The sequence below is a fragment of the Thamnophis sirtalis genome, unplaced genomic scaffold (assembly GCF_051295495.1).
Source record: "Thamnophis sirtalis isolate CommonGarterSnake01/CBP01778 unplaced genomic scaffold, rThaSir2_p1.2 scaffold_15, whole genome shotgun sequence".
NCBI classification, from domain to species: domain Eukaryota; kingdom Metazoa; phylum Chordata; class Lepidosauria; order Squamata; family Natricidae; genus Thamnophis; species Thamnophis sirtalis.
In genome coordinates this window covers 9,707,490-9,720,213 of record NW_028261395.1, presented here as the reverse complement: position 1 = coordinate 9,720,213, position 12,724 = coordinate 9,707,490, and the positions used below count along the sequence as shown (strand labels likewise).

Here is a 12,724-nt window from a genome sequence, read left to right as displayed (position 1 = left end):
GGCCAATCAGAGCTGGTATTAATCGGTTCTCTGAACTACTCAAAAGTTCTGGTACCGGTTCTCCAGAACTGGTCAGAACCTATTGAATACCACCTCTGCTCTTGTTCCTTAACTGTTCCCTTCTCCTGGAAGCTCTGGGCATGTGCACACTGGGAACAGGCTCCAGCTGTCCTTCTGCCCCACTGATCTCCAACTCCAAAGGCAGCTGACAACTGACAGACAGCCCTTGGCCCCATCTCTGCCTCTGACGCAGAGCCCTCACCAGAGCCTTCCCCAGACTCCAGGACTGGCCCATGTTCCTCCCCAACCTCCTCACTGTCGGACTCTGCTGCCAGCTCCGCTGGCGGGCCACAATAGCAGCCATGACTGCACAAGTGCCATCTTGACTTTTTTTAACAGCCTGTTTTCAATACCTCTGTTGCTCTTTTACCTGATCTGGCTGTTTTTCAAATACGAAAATGCAGCAGCATTAATGGATACAAGAGCCGAGGTGGCGCAGTGGTTAGGGTGCAGTACTGCAGGCCACTTCAGCTGACTGTGATCTGCAGTTCAGCGGTTCAAATCTCACCGGCTCAAGGTCGACTCAGCCTTCCATCCTTCCGAGGTGGGTGAAATGAGGACCCAAACTGTGGGGGCAAGTTGCTAACTCAATTTGCTAAAAAATTTGTAAACTGCTTAGAGAGGGCTGAAAGCCCTATTAAGCGGTATAGAAGTCTAATAAATAAATAAATAAACAAACAAACAAACAAATAAATAAATAAAGTTCATTTTTCCTTCAAACTTAGCTCAACACCGAATGATTTTGCTAAAAAAATGCAGCCTGTAGCGATTTGGGAAACAAGTCTGTCCTGTTACAGAGCCAAAACAATGATTTAGAGAGAGCCGAGGTGGCGCAGTGGTTAAATGCAGCATTGCAGGCTACTTCAGCTGACTGCAGTTCTGCAGTTCGGCTGTTCAAATCTTACCGGCTCAGGGTTGACTCAGCCTTCCATCCTTCCGAGGTGGGTAAAATGAGGACCCGGATTGTTGTTGGGGGCAATATGCCGACTCTGTAAACCGCTTAGAGAGGGCTGAAAGCCCCATGAAGCGGTATATAAGTCTAACTGCTATTGCTATTTACTGCTCTCAGAGGAATCCTGGATTAAGCTGGGAAGCTTCATAACTAAATAGGCTCATGTGAAGCAAGAGGTCCTTTTCAGTGGATTCTAGCACAGCAGCTCCTTCTGCTTGGAAATACTGAATTTAGCAACTAATGAATATCAATGTACCTGAAGTTATTAATCATCCCTCTTTACTGAAATGTAACTCTTAAGAAAGATTAAGGGAGCTAAAAACTCTTCGTTGAGGCCACTACAAAAATATTAAACAAAGCCTGAAATATAAAACTAGAGAAGCTTGTTGTATAGGTATAAGCAGCGGTGGGCAGCTGGGAGTTTGGGTGAACCTCTAGCTAAGATTTTGTGCAGTTCAGAGAACCCTCAAATCCCACCCTCCCCTCCCCGGATTCCCCACACGGCCCATTTTAGATGCAGGCAAGTGCAGGGCGTGCGCGAAGGCTTGGGGAGGGTGCAAAATGGGCCTACCAGAAATTTGGGAAGACCAGAAAAGGGCCCATTTCCATCCTCCAGAGCACGGGAGGCTGTTTTCGCCCTCCCGGAAGCGCGGGGAAAGCTTCTGGAGTCTGAGGGCAAAAACACCCCCCCTCCCTGCCACGGCGCAGGACGCTGACCAGGCCACCGCCCACCCAGCAACCGGGCAGAGAACTCCTTGCTAAAATTTTTGAAGCCTACCCCTGTATATAAGCCATTGGTGGCACAGTAGTTAGAACGCACGATTGCAGGCTAACTCTGCCCATTGCCAGAAGTTTGATCCTGGCCAGCTCAGCCTTCCCTCCTTCCGAGGTCAGTAAAATGGGACCCATTTTTGTTGGGGGCAATATGTTGACTGTGTAAATTGCTTAAGAGAGGGCTGTAAAGCACTATCGAATGGTATATAAGGGTTCCACCACAAATGCGCGTACGACAAAAGCGCGTGTGACTAAACCGCGGTGACAAAACCGCGCCATCAAAACCGCGGAGATGAATGAGCGCTGAAGCGCGCTGACAACAGCGCGCCGACAGAAGCGCGCTGTAACATAACCCTAAAAATAACCCTAAACCTAACCCTAAACCTTACCTTAACTTAAATCGCGCTTCTGTCGGCGCGCTGTTGTCGGCGCGCTGTTGTCGGCGCGCTTTTGGCATCGCGGTTATGTCTTGCCACGGTATATAAGTGCTATTGCGATATGTACGTTTTTCAGAATTATTTGTACTTAGCATTTCTGACACCATCCTGTATGAAGAGAAACTTTGTTTAACAATTTCTATCAGAGACAACGCATCCCTGAGGCTCACAACATAAATCATTCTCCACGCCGCGAAGAACTTTCAAAAAGATTTTGTATTATAAATATATTGTCTTTTTCACAAAGCCCCTCCATTGGAAAATAAGTTTGGTATTGTTGGTAAGGGGAGTACGCATTTTCTTATACATATGGTTTCATACAAATTCAGACTCGGTAGATAAGGCACAGTGCTCTATGTTTAAGTAAGAACTGATCTTGTCTCCATGCCTTCGCGGGGTAAAATTGTTCTTCCTTACAGAATAAAAGCAGCAGTACATTTAAAATTACAATCTTGAATCACAGTGAAATTTAAAAAGAAGAGCCGTACTTAGACACACACACAAAAGTCATTTTCTACAACCTGCCTTCAAACAGCATCCTCCGGCATACTCAGACAAAGCACAACTGCAGTTCTGTTCAAGCCTTTTATATGTGGACAGTTGCTGGCACATTTCTTGGAATTAGCTCAATTTATTTGTGAGGCATAAGGGGGAAAAAACTATACTGGGAGGGAGAATTTGTTTCTGAAGTTTTTTGGCACTTGAAAAAACCGGACAATCAGGAGTGAAGGTCCAGAAAACACAACTGGCTAGTAGAAATTTTGAAGTCAATCAACTCTGGTTTATGACCCTTAGCCCCAGTTCTACAGAAGTGTTCGGGCATTTGAAACCAAAGAAACAAGTAGAAGTGATATATAACACCTTACCATCCAAGCAAAGCACTTGCCAGATGATGAAAAGTTCATATATCCATTCTGCTTCCTTCCCAAGCTTGGTGTCTCTGCAGAACATTTTTAGCCATGGCATCTTACGGTTGTTAGAAATGAAATATATCGTTCAATTAAAAAAAACATTTAAATGGATATATCTGCAAAATATATAGATGTATATATATTTTGTCTGTAGATAAAATATTTCATGTAGACGAAAGAGTGATTGGCACTGGAGACAAAAGTTGGAGTGGAATATTAGTGTAAACTATCACTGTTAATCAAGGCAATGAGAAAGGGGGAAATAATTTGGACTAAAAAAATAAAAAGGGGACTGATATCATTCAAACTCTAAGGCACACCGTCTTCGAAACTCTTGCCCACGTTCATGGATCCATTTATTGGACACTATAAAAAAAGAAGAAAGGAAGTATTGGTTAGCTCATAAAACTTTCATCCTGCCTTCCCTTCAGAAGCTCAAGACAATGTACACAGCATTTGTTCCTCCAATTTGTCCCCACAGCAGGGCTGTCAAACTCCTGGGCCATGGGCTGGATGTGTCATGCACTGACCACGCCCATGCCCGATTTAGCGAAGGGGGGGGGGAAAGTCCTGATATGTTCAGCAACCACCAAAAGGGTAGGTTGGGCTGAAAGACAACAACAGATCCTGAATTAGCGAGTGAGATTTCATGGACGAGGGTGAAGATGAACCTATTTCTCCCCATTTCTCAACCAAAACCCTAACCGGTGATTTACACCTGGTTATATTTAATGATCAATCCACCTATAGAAGTGTCACATAAACTGTAGCACATAGAGAAGGGAGGGAGGGAGAAAGGAAAGGGAAAGGAAAGGAAGATGGAAGGGAGAAAAAAGGAAGGAGAGAGGGTAGGAAGGGGAAGAGGAAGAGCAGGAGTAGGAGAAAGGTACGGGAAGAAGGAAGGGGAAGGAGAGGAGGAAGGAGGAAAGTAGAGAAGGGAGGGAGGGAGAAAGGAAAGGGAAAGGAAAGGAAGATGGAAGGGAGAAAAAAGGAAGGAGAGAGGGTAGGAAGGGAAAGAGGAAGAGCAGGAGCAAAGGAGAGGAAAGGGAAGAAGGAAGGGAAAGGAGAGCAGGAAGGAAGAAAGTAGAGAAGGGAGGGAGGGAGAAAAGAAAGGGAAAATAAGGTGGTGTTACAACAGGAGGAAGGGATGGTAAACAAAGCAACCCAAACTGTATATTATAACCTATTAAATCAAATAATAAATGTATAAGAATGATAAATGTTAAAATACCTGTAACCAAACGGCATGCTGTATGTGATGATGGTTTTTTTGTGTGTGTGGTTTTTTTTTAATTGTTGTGTGTATGTGTTGTCTATGTAGTAAATATATGTATATGTGTGTGTGTGTGTGTGTATTCATATATATATATATATATATATATATATATATATATATATATATATATATATATATATATATATATATTTATATATATATATATATATATATACGTGACCCGTCAAAAGCGCGGACGACAAAAGCGCGATCGACAAAATCGCGCCTTTGACGTCATCACAGCGCGACGAAAAAGATCGAAAAATTCAAATAAAAATTAATAAAAATTAAATTAAAGCAAGCCGATTCACATAAAGGTAAGGGTTAGGTTTAGGGTTAGGGTTAGGGTTAGGTTAAGGGTTAGGGTTAGCTTTAGAGCGTTAGCGTTAGTGTTAAGGTTAGGTTAAGGGTTAGCGTTAGGTTTTTCGTTACTTTAACGGTTAGGTTTAGGGTTAGGTTTAGGGTTAGGTTAAGAGTTAGGTTTAGGGTTAGGTTTAGGGTTAGGTTTGGGGGGCTTAGGGTAAGGTTTTCGCTTTATTTTTACATTTTTCAAAATTTTTCGTCGCGCTGTGATGACGTCACAGCGCGCTTTTGTCGAGCGCGATTTTGTCCTACGCGCTTTTGTGGTGGAACCATATATATATATATATATATATATATATATATATATATATATATATATATATATATATATATATATATATATATATATATATATATATATATATATATATATATATATATATATATATATATATATATATATTCATATATATATGAATCCTCCCATACAGGATTTAAAAGCAATTAAAATCTTATCTTTCAAATTTCATACATACCCCATTTGTTACCAACTAATACCGGACATGCGGCGTGCCGGGTACTGTAGTCACCTTCCCCGCTTGGGAAAAGATTGTACCAAAATACCGCTGTCCCCTAGTAAAACATAAAGTAACAGCAAGTTATTTTGGGGGATTAACTTTTGAAAAATACAATACTAAAGAGGAAATATTGTAAATGTATAAATATTCTCCAAGTGCCGGAGAGGATGGGGCAAAGCACACTCCATCACCCCTGCCTGCGTTGGTTTCTAATATTTCTCAAATGCTACATTTCAGAGGATGAGCAAGATATAGGGAGTTCTCAGTTAACAACAATAATTGGAACTGGAATTTCCTTCGCTAAGTGAGGAGATGCAACATCATGTGACAGAACTGCTTAGCACTGGCAATCCTGACACTTCCTAGTGCCGTTGTTAAACGAATCCCACCCAGACATTAGTTGAGGATCCACCAAGACCACTTCCACTCACCCTGCCAGGACAAATTACCAGAGTATAAAAAGAGAGCAAACCCCATCCCCAATCGGCACTGATGAGGTTACCTAGTTTGATAGTGAAATGTCTGCAAGAAAGCAACCAGGTTAAGAGGATCAAGGACCTCTCATTTCAATCCTGAGCTACAAAGCAACCAGGTTCAGAGGATCAAGGACCTCTCATTTCAATCCTGAGCCAAGGTGGCGCAGTGGTTAAATGCAGCACTGCAGGCTACTGCTAGATCAGCAGGTCAGCGGTTCAAATCTCACCGGCTCAGGGTTGACTCAGCCTTCCATCCTTCCGAGGTGGGTAAAATGAGGACCCAGATTGTTGGGGGCAATATGCTGACTCTCTGTAAACCGCTTAGAGAGGCCTGAAAGGCCTATGAAGCGGTATATAAGTCTACTGCTATTGCTATATTCTCCTCTGTGAGGATCAACGCCAATACAAGCCATTCCTGGTTTGGTCCATCCCAGCTGTGAGGCTCAATAAGGCAAGAATCTGCCATCATTTCAACTCCTCTGACCCACTTTATCTTCCACCCCCTCCACCTCTCCCCTTTTCGCCATCCTGAACTCCACTGCCTCTGACAGTGAAGATCCAGGTGATCTTCACTGTCTTCTTCCTCATGTTCTGACCGAGGCTTCCCAAGAGTATGAAGCAAACTCCTGGTCCCAACAAAAAATCCTTTTTTATTAATTTACTGTGAATTCTGCTCATTCACATCCAGCAAAGTCTTTCAAGGGGGAATTTACAGTCACAGACCTTATCTGGCTTGGAGAGCTGCCAGGCTGATGATATCTGCAAAACTTGGCAAGGAGCCTCCGAGAGTCACGGACCAATTAAGCGAACTAATTGTCTCCTTCAAACTCCACTCCCCTTTTGCTCCTCTTTTATTTCCTCTGGGAGGAGCCATTCATCGCTCACCTGCGGCCTTACTCCCAAGTCGACCCCTGTTCTTTAGCTGTTCCCTTCGTCTGGCAACACTGTGCACACTGGGAACAGGCTCCAGCTGTTCATCTGCCTCACTGATGTCTGACTCTGAAGGCAGCTGATAACTGTCAGATGCCCCTGGCTCCATCTCTGCCTCCGACACAGAGCCCTCATCAGAACCTTCTCCAGACTCCAGGACTGGCCCATGTTCCTCCCCAACCTCCTCACTGTCCGAATCTGCTGCCAGCTCCACTGGCGCTGGCGGGCTACAACACCTCCTACTGCTGAAGAGGCACATCTGGCTCGGACCTGTGCAAGGCAGTTGCAGGCTGAGCCAGGTCTTCTTCCCAAGGACACTTGTGACCTTGTTTAAATAATGTGTAGCTTACTCTTGAGGCTTTGGAAGTGGAGCATAGCGCCGTGATGGCAAACCTATGGCACATGTGCCAGAGCCGTGACCCGTCAAAACCGCGCTCGACTAAGCCGCGCCCGATTAAACCGCGTCGCTGACGTCATCAACAGGGCGACAACAGCCAGCGCGGAGAAAGAAGGGCGCTTTAAATAGCGCTTTGAAAGCAAGCCGATTCAACTTAAGGTAAGGGTTAGCTTTAGGGTTAGCTTTAGGGTTAGGTTAAGGGTTAGGGTTAGGTTTAGGTTAAGGGTTAGGGTTAGGTTTAGGGTTAGGTTAAGGGTTAGGATTAGGTTTAGGGTTAGGTTAAGGGTTAGGTTAAGGGTTAGGTTTAGGGTGAGGTTTAGGGTTAGGTTTAGGATTAGGTTTAGGGGGGTTAGGTTTAGGTTTAGGTGTTAATTTTAGGTTTAGGGTTTACAGCGTGCTTCTGTCTCCGCGCTGTTGTCGCCCTGTTGATGACGTCAGCTACGCGGTTTAGTCGGACGCGGTTTAGTCGAGCGCGGTTTTGTGGTGGAACCGCCAGAGCTGCCACGCAACACCCTCTCTGATGACACATGAGTCGCCCCAATTCAGCTCTGCAAACAGTTGATACCACCTTAGTTGGCTTCATAAGAAGATATAAAGAATTCCTTGAGCCAATATATGATAAGAAAACAAAATGGAATGAATGGATGGATGGCCTGGTCTTTTCTTATCTTTCCTCTAAAAGTGTTACTTCCAAAACCCAACTCTTATTTTTCTGCCAGCAAAAATGAAAAGATACCAGAACTTTGATGAGGTACATAGAGCCGAGGTGGCGCAGTAGTTAAATGCAGCACTGCAGGCTACTTCAGCTAACTGCAGTTCTGCAGTTCGGCTGTTCAAATCTCACCAGCTCAGGGTTGACTCAGCCTTCCATCCTTCCGAGGTGGGTAAAATGAGGACCCGGATTGTTGTTGGGGGCAATATGCTGACTCTGTAAACCGCTTAGAGAGGGCTGAAAGCCCTATGAAGCGGTATATATGTCTAACTGCTATTGCTATTTATTTATTTCTTTCCTTTCTTTTCTTTCTTTTCTTTCTTTTCTTTCTTTCTTTCTTTCTTTCTTTCTTTCTTTCTTTCTTTCTTCCTTCCTTCCTTCCTTCCTTCCTTCTTTCTTTCTTGAGCCAAGGTGGCGCAGTGGTTAAATGCAGCACTGCAGGCTACGTCAGCTGACTGCAGTTCTGCAGTTCGGCTGTTCAAATCTCACCGGCTCAGGGTTGACTCAGCCTTCCATCCTTCCGAGGTGGGTGAAATGAGGACCCAGATTGTTGTTGGGGGCAATATGCTGACCGCTTAGAGAGGGCTGAAAGCCCTATGAAGCAGTATATAAGTCTAACTGCTATTGCTATTTCTTTCTTTCTTTCTTTCTTTCTTCCTTCCTTCCTTCCTTCCTTCTTTCCTTCCTTCCTTCCTTTCTTTCTTGTGCCGAGGTGGCGCAGTGGTTAAATGCAGCACTGCAGGCTATTTCAGCTGACTGCAGTTCTGCAGTTCGGCTGTTCAAATCTCACCGGCTCAGGGTTGACTCAGCCTTCCATCCTTCCGAGGTGGGTAAAATGAGGACCCGGATTGTTGTTGGGGGCGATATGGTGACTCTGTAAACCGCTTAGAGAGGGCTGAAAGCCCCATGAAGCGGTATATAAGTCTAACTGCTATTGCTATTGCTACATGGAGAGAATGGCCCGATGGTCACTTTACATGCACACCTTCTGCTTACCTTCTTTGGCCAAACACTGGCTCCGACTTCAGGGAATACAGTTGCTCCTCCCGCTGCCACGTCACTCATCTGAAAAGGAGAAAAAGTGACTATCCATTCACAACTCTCTTCGAACCCTAGCTGAAAAGCAATCCCACAGATCCCATCAATCAAACCGATAAAGCAAGGTAAAATTTTGACGGCACCAAAATTATTTATGCTAATTGGTATTGGATCTGGGTACTTGAGAGACCGCCTACTGCCAATCACCTCCACTAGGCCAATAAGATCCCATAGATTAGGCCTCCTCCGAATCCCATCAGCCGGTCAATGTCGACTGGCAACTACCCGGAGGAGAGCCTTCTCGGTGGCTGCTCCGACCCTATGGAACGAACTCCCCGTGGACATTCGTACCCTCACCACCCTCCAGACCTTCCGCAAAGCCCTTAAAACCTGGCTGTCCCGACAGGCCTGGGGCTAAAGACTTTAACCCCACCCGAATAGTATGACTGTTGTGCTTTTTTAACGATGTAATGTCTTTATGTGTGTATTTTGTTTTGTTCTTCCCTCCCCCTGGATTGTGAGCCGCCCTGAGTCCCCTCAGGGAAAAGGGCGGCATATAAATAAAGTAAATCCTAAATCCTAATTGAAAGAAAGCAATAATTGAAGATGGCAAAAGGCTGCTTTGGGAAAATAGTAAATATAACTCAGTAACACAGAGGTACACATATATGCTGATCGTATGAATGCTGATGGAACCATATTGTTAGGTTGTGGACAAGGGAAATGCTTTTAGGATCATGGTGGAAAACTGAAAGAAAAAAATTTGTCCTGTGGATATTTGCTCTGAAAAAAGACAAATTCCATGTTGGGAAAATCAGGAAGAAGAAAAAAATGAGAAAGTAAAAAAACCAGCAACATCACCATGTCTTCATAAAGCTTACAATATAACCTTATTTGGTTCATTTTGTGCTTTTTTGTGATATAACCTTGAAAAGGGCCAGAAAAGAATTTTAAAAAGTAATTGGATTGGATTTGGATTGGATTTATTTCATTTATATGCCACCCTTTTCCCCGAAGGGGACTCAGGGCGGCTCACAAATCAGTCAGGGAAGGGGGTACAGACAGGGAATAAAAGACGAACATAACAATACAATTTAAAACACACAACAACCATACCATTCGAGGAGGGGGGGCAAAAACTCTTTAGCCCCAGGCCTGTCGGAACAGCCAGGTTTTAAGGGCTTTGTGGAAGGCCTGGAGGGTGGTGAGGGTTCGAATCCCCACGGGGAGTTCGTTCCAGAGGGTCGGAGCAGCCACAGAGAAGGCTCTCCTCCGGGTAGTCGCCAGTCGGCATTGGCCGGCGGATGGAATTCAGAGGAGGCCTAATCTGTGGGATCTGATCGGTCTATTGGAGGTAATTAATCATCCCAAGCAACACAATAACAAGGAAAAACTCCATCCAGAGTTACACTGGGATAAGACAGGTGGCCAATAAATGTAATAAAAAATAAAATAAAAAGTGAACACAGGTGAACATAAGGGATATGACAGTTATAAAGAAAGCCAGTTAAGAGGTATTTCCTCTCATTTTCTCAGAACTAGAACTGAGATCTTCCAGTGAAGGTGAACAATGGGAAATTTAGGATAGGATAAAAGAAATGTGTATGACCCCTTCTTATGAATACCTCCACTATCAACGCTTTGGAACATCTTGGCCCACAAGTCGAGATCCACTCCCACCTTCTGACCTTCCATAAGGACCTGAAGATCTGGCTCTGCCAATTGGCTTGGGACCCCAATGGGAGTACCGTATTTTTCCGTGTATAAGACACTACTTTTTTGTTTAAAATGTTTACTTGAAAATGGAAGGGTGTCTTATACACTGGAGGCCGAGAGGAAAAGGTGTGGCCCATCCCATTCCTCCAGCTCTGCCAGACGAGCCTCTACCTTATATGCAGTTCTATCATTCATCTCTATTGTAGTTGTTTCCTGTATCGCGTTGCTCTCTAGGTTTCACCTCTATTTTTCCTGTGATGCATTTCCTGTTCTTGCTTTTTATTTATTTATTTATTTTATTTTATCAATTTCATATATACATTCACAATTATATGATCTCATAACTGTTATTAATAATATGTATTTATAACAATTTTCCCTACTGTTGACAATATACTTGAAGATTGCTTTTTTATCATCCCATAGATCCATCTTATCTTACAACGGTCCTACTTCTTCTTCCCTCCCTCCCTCTTTCCTTCCCTCGTTTCTTCTCTCCTACTCCCCTTCCTTCCCTCCCTCCTTCCCTCGTTCCTTCCTTCCCTCCTTTCTTTTCTCCTTCTCTCCTTCCTTTCCCCCTTCTCTCCTCCTTCCTTCCCCCTTCCTTCCCTCCTTCCTTCCCTCCTTTCTTCTCTCCTTCCTTCCCTCCTTCCTTCCCTCCCTCCTTCCTACCCCCCTTTCTTCTCTTTCTTCTCTCCTTCCTTCCTTCCTCCTCTCCTTTCCCTTCTCTCCTTCCCCTTCCTCCCCTTTACCCTTCCCCTGTTCATTTCCTGTTCTTGTATTACTCACTCTCTAATAAGATGTCTTCTACACAGTGATGGCTTGTAGTGTGCTTACTTACTCTACATAAAACATGGGGGTGTCCTACACATGGTGGCATCTTATAGATGGAAAAATACAAGGTAACATGCTGGAAGTGGTTGGATTAAGAGAAAACCTCCCCCCCACCCACCCATGCATCTTGCTCCCTTCCTTCCCATCTTTTTAATTTAATATTTACTGTTATGAAAAAATATTTATTCTTCTTGGTTTTACTGGCTTTCATTGCTGTAAGTTGCCCGGAGTCGCCTTGAACTGAAATGGGCGGCAAACGAATCTTACGATTTTCAATATTTATTTGAAGGGGGAAAAATACAAGAGGAAGAAGAAATCTTTTGCTCATGGCTCCTTGATGGGTTTTCCCAGAAGCATTTTGGTTGGGCACCACGATAACAGAATAATGGCTTAATTGGCAGCACAATGGTAAATTAATGTTTCGATGTACAAAGTTCTAAATCTTCAATTAAAAGTCACAGCTGAAGTACTGTACTGTGAAAACTGGTTTGTCTGCTTGACAGACTTCAGGGAAGCGTTCTAATTTAGAGGTGACAATCTTAATTTAATGTGCCAATTCTCTGACTTAGAATATGTCCAGCGGTATAGTCTGGTACACACACAGCACTGAAGGGGACAATCTTTGATTTGATCAAGCACATATATTATATTCTTACTGGATATTTATGATAAGGGATATCTAGCTAAGGACACTGTTTTATAAAAATTGGTTCATTCCATTCACCTTTAAAAACATAACTCATGATGTACAATACAGAATGTTTCTCCCAAACGGCCGTGTGTAATACAAAACATTTGACCTTCTAGGCTGCCATAACAAATCAGAACACCACCAACACACACACACACAACCCCTCTGTTGTGTTCTTCAGCAACTGATATTTTCTTTCCCACTGAGACAAATTCCTTGACTGCATTGTAAGTGTGGACATCCTAACATCTTATCTTACTTACGTAGAATAGCCACGTAGCAATTCTATTGCCGGTCCCCAGTTCTTTAAAGGCATCGGGTTCATCTTTCTGTGTTCAAAGACATAGATGGTATTAGAAGTAAAACAACAATGGCACCCAGAGGAAACATTTTCAAATATAACTCTTTTTGGAATGTCTCAAAAGCAAGAAAAAACTGTGGCAGGGTTTTCTCCTTGAAGTTAACATTGTTTTATTCGGGTTTTATCTGAATAGCTGGGTTACGTAGCTAGTCCACAAAATTCTTAAGATGCAAAGCAGGTTGTTATCCCTCTACCTTATGTGCAAGGGGAAATCTGCAACACTTACTTGTTGAAAACTCCCTTCTTTTTGGAATGGATAAGAGAGCCTATGCTCATGA

General features: G+C 43.6%; 1 protein-coding gene across 2 annotated transcripts in view; it reads right to left on the bottom strand.

Moving 5' to 3' along the window:
* Positions 1 to 2,420: 2,420 nt before the first annotated feature.
* P4HA1 (prolyl 4-hydroxylase subunit alpha 1) overlaps positions 2,421 to 12,724 on the bottom strand; it is a 49,574-nt gene continuing 39,270 nt past the window's right edge. For both annotated transcript variants that reach the window (XM_087702669.1, XM_087702670.1), the window contains exons 11-14: positions 12,349 to 12,414; positions 8,803 to 8,871; positions 5,250 to 5,346; positions 2,421 to 3,500 (exon numbers count right to left, since the gene is read on the bottom strand). In XM_087702669.1, the coding sequence (XP_087558795.1) occupies positions 3,433 to 3,500; positions 5,250 to 5,346; positions 8,803 to 8,871; positions 12,349 to 12,414 (300 nt within the window). In that variant the 3' untranslated portion in view covers positions 2,421 to 3,432. The remainder of the gene's footprint in view (positions 3,501 to 5,249; positions 5,347 to 8,802; positions 8,872 to 12,348; positions 12,415 to 12,724) is intronic.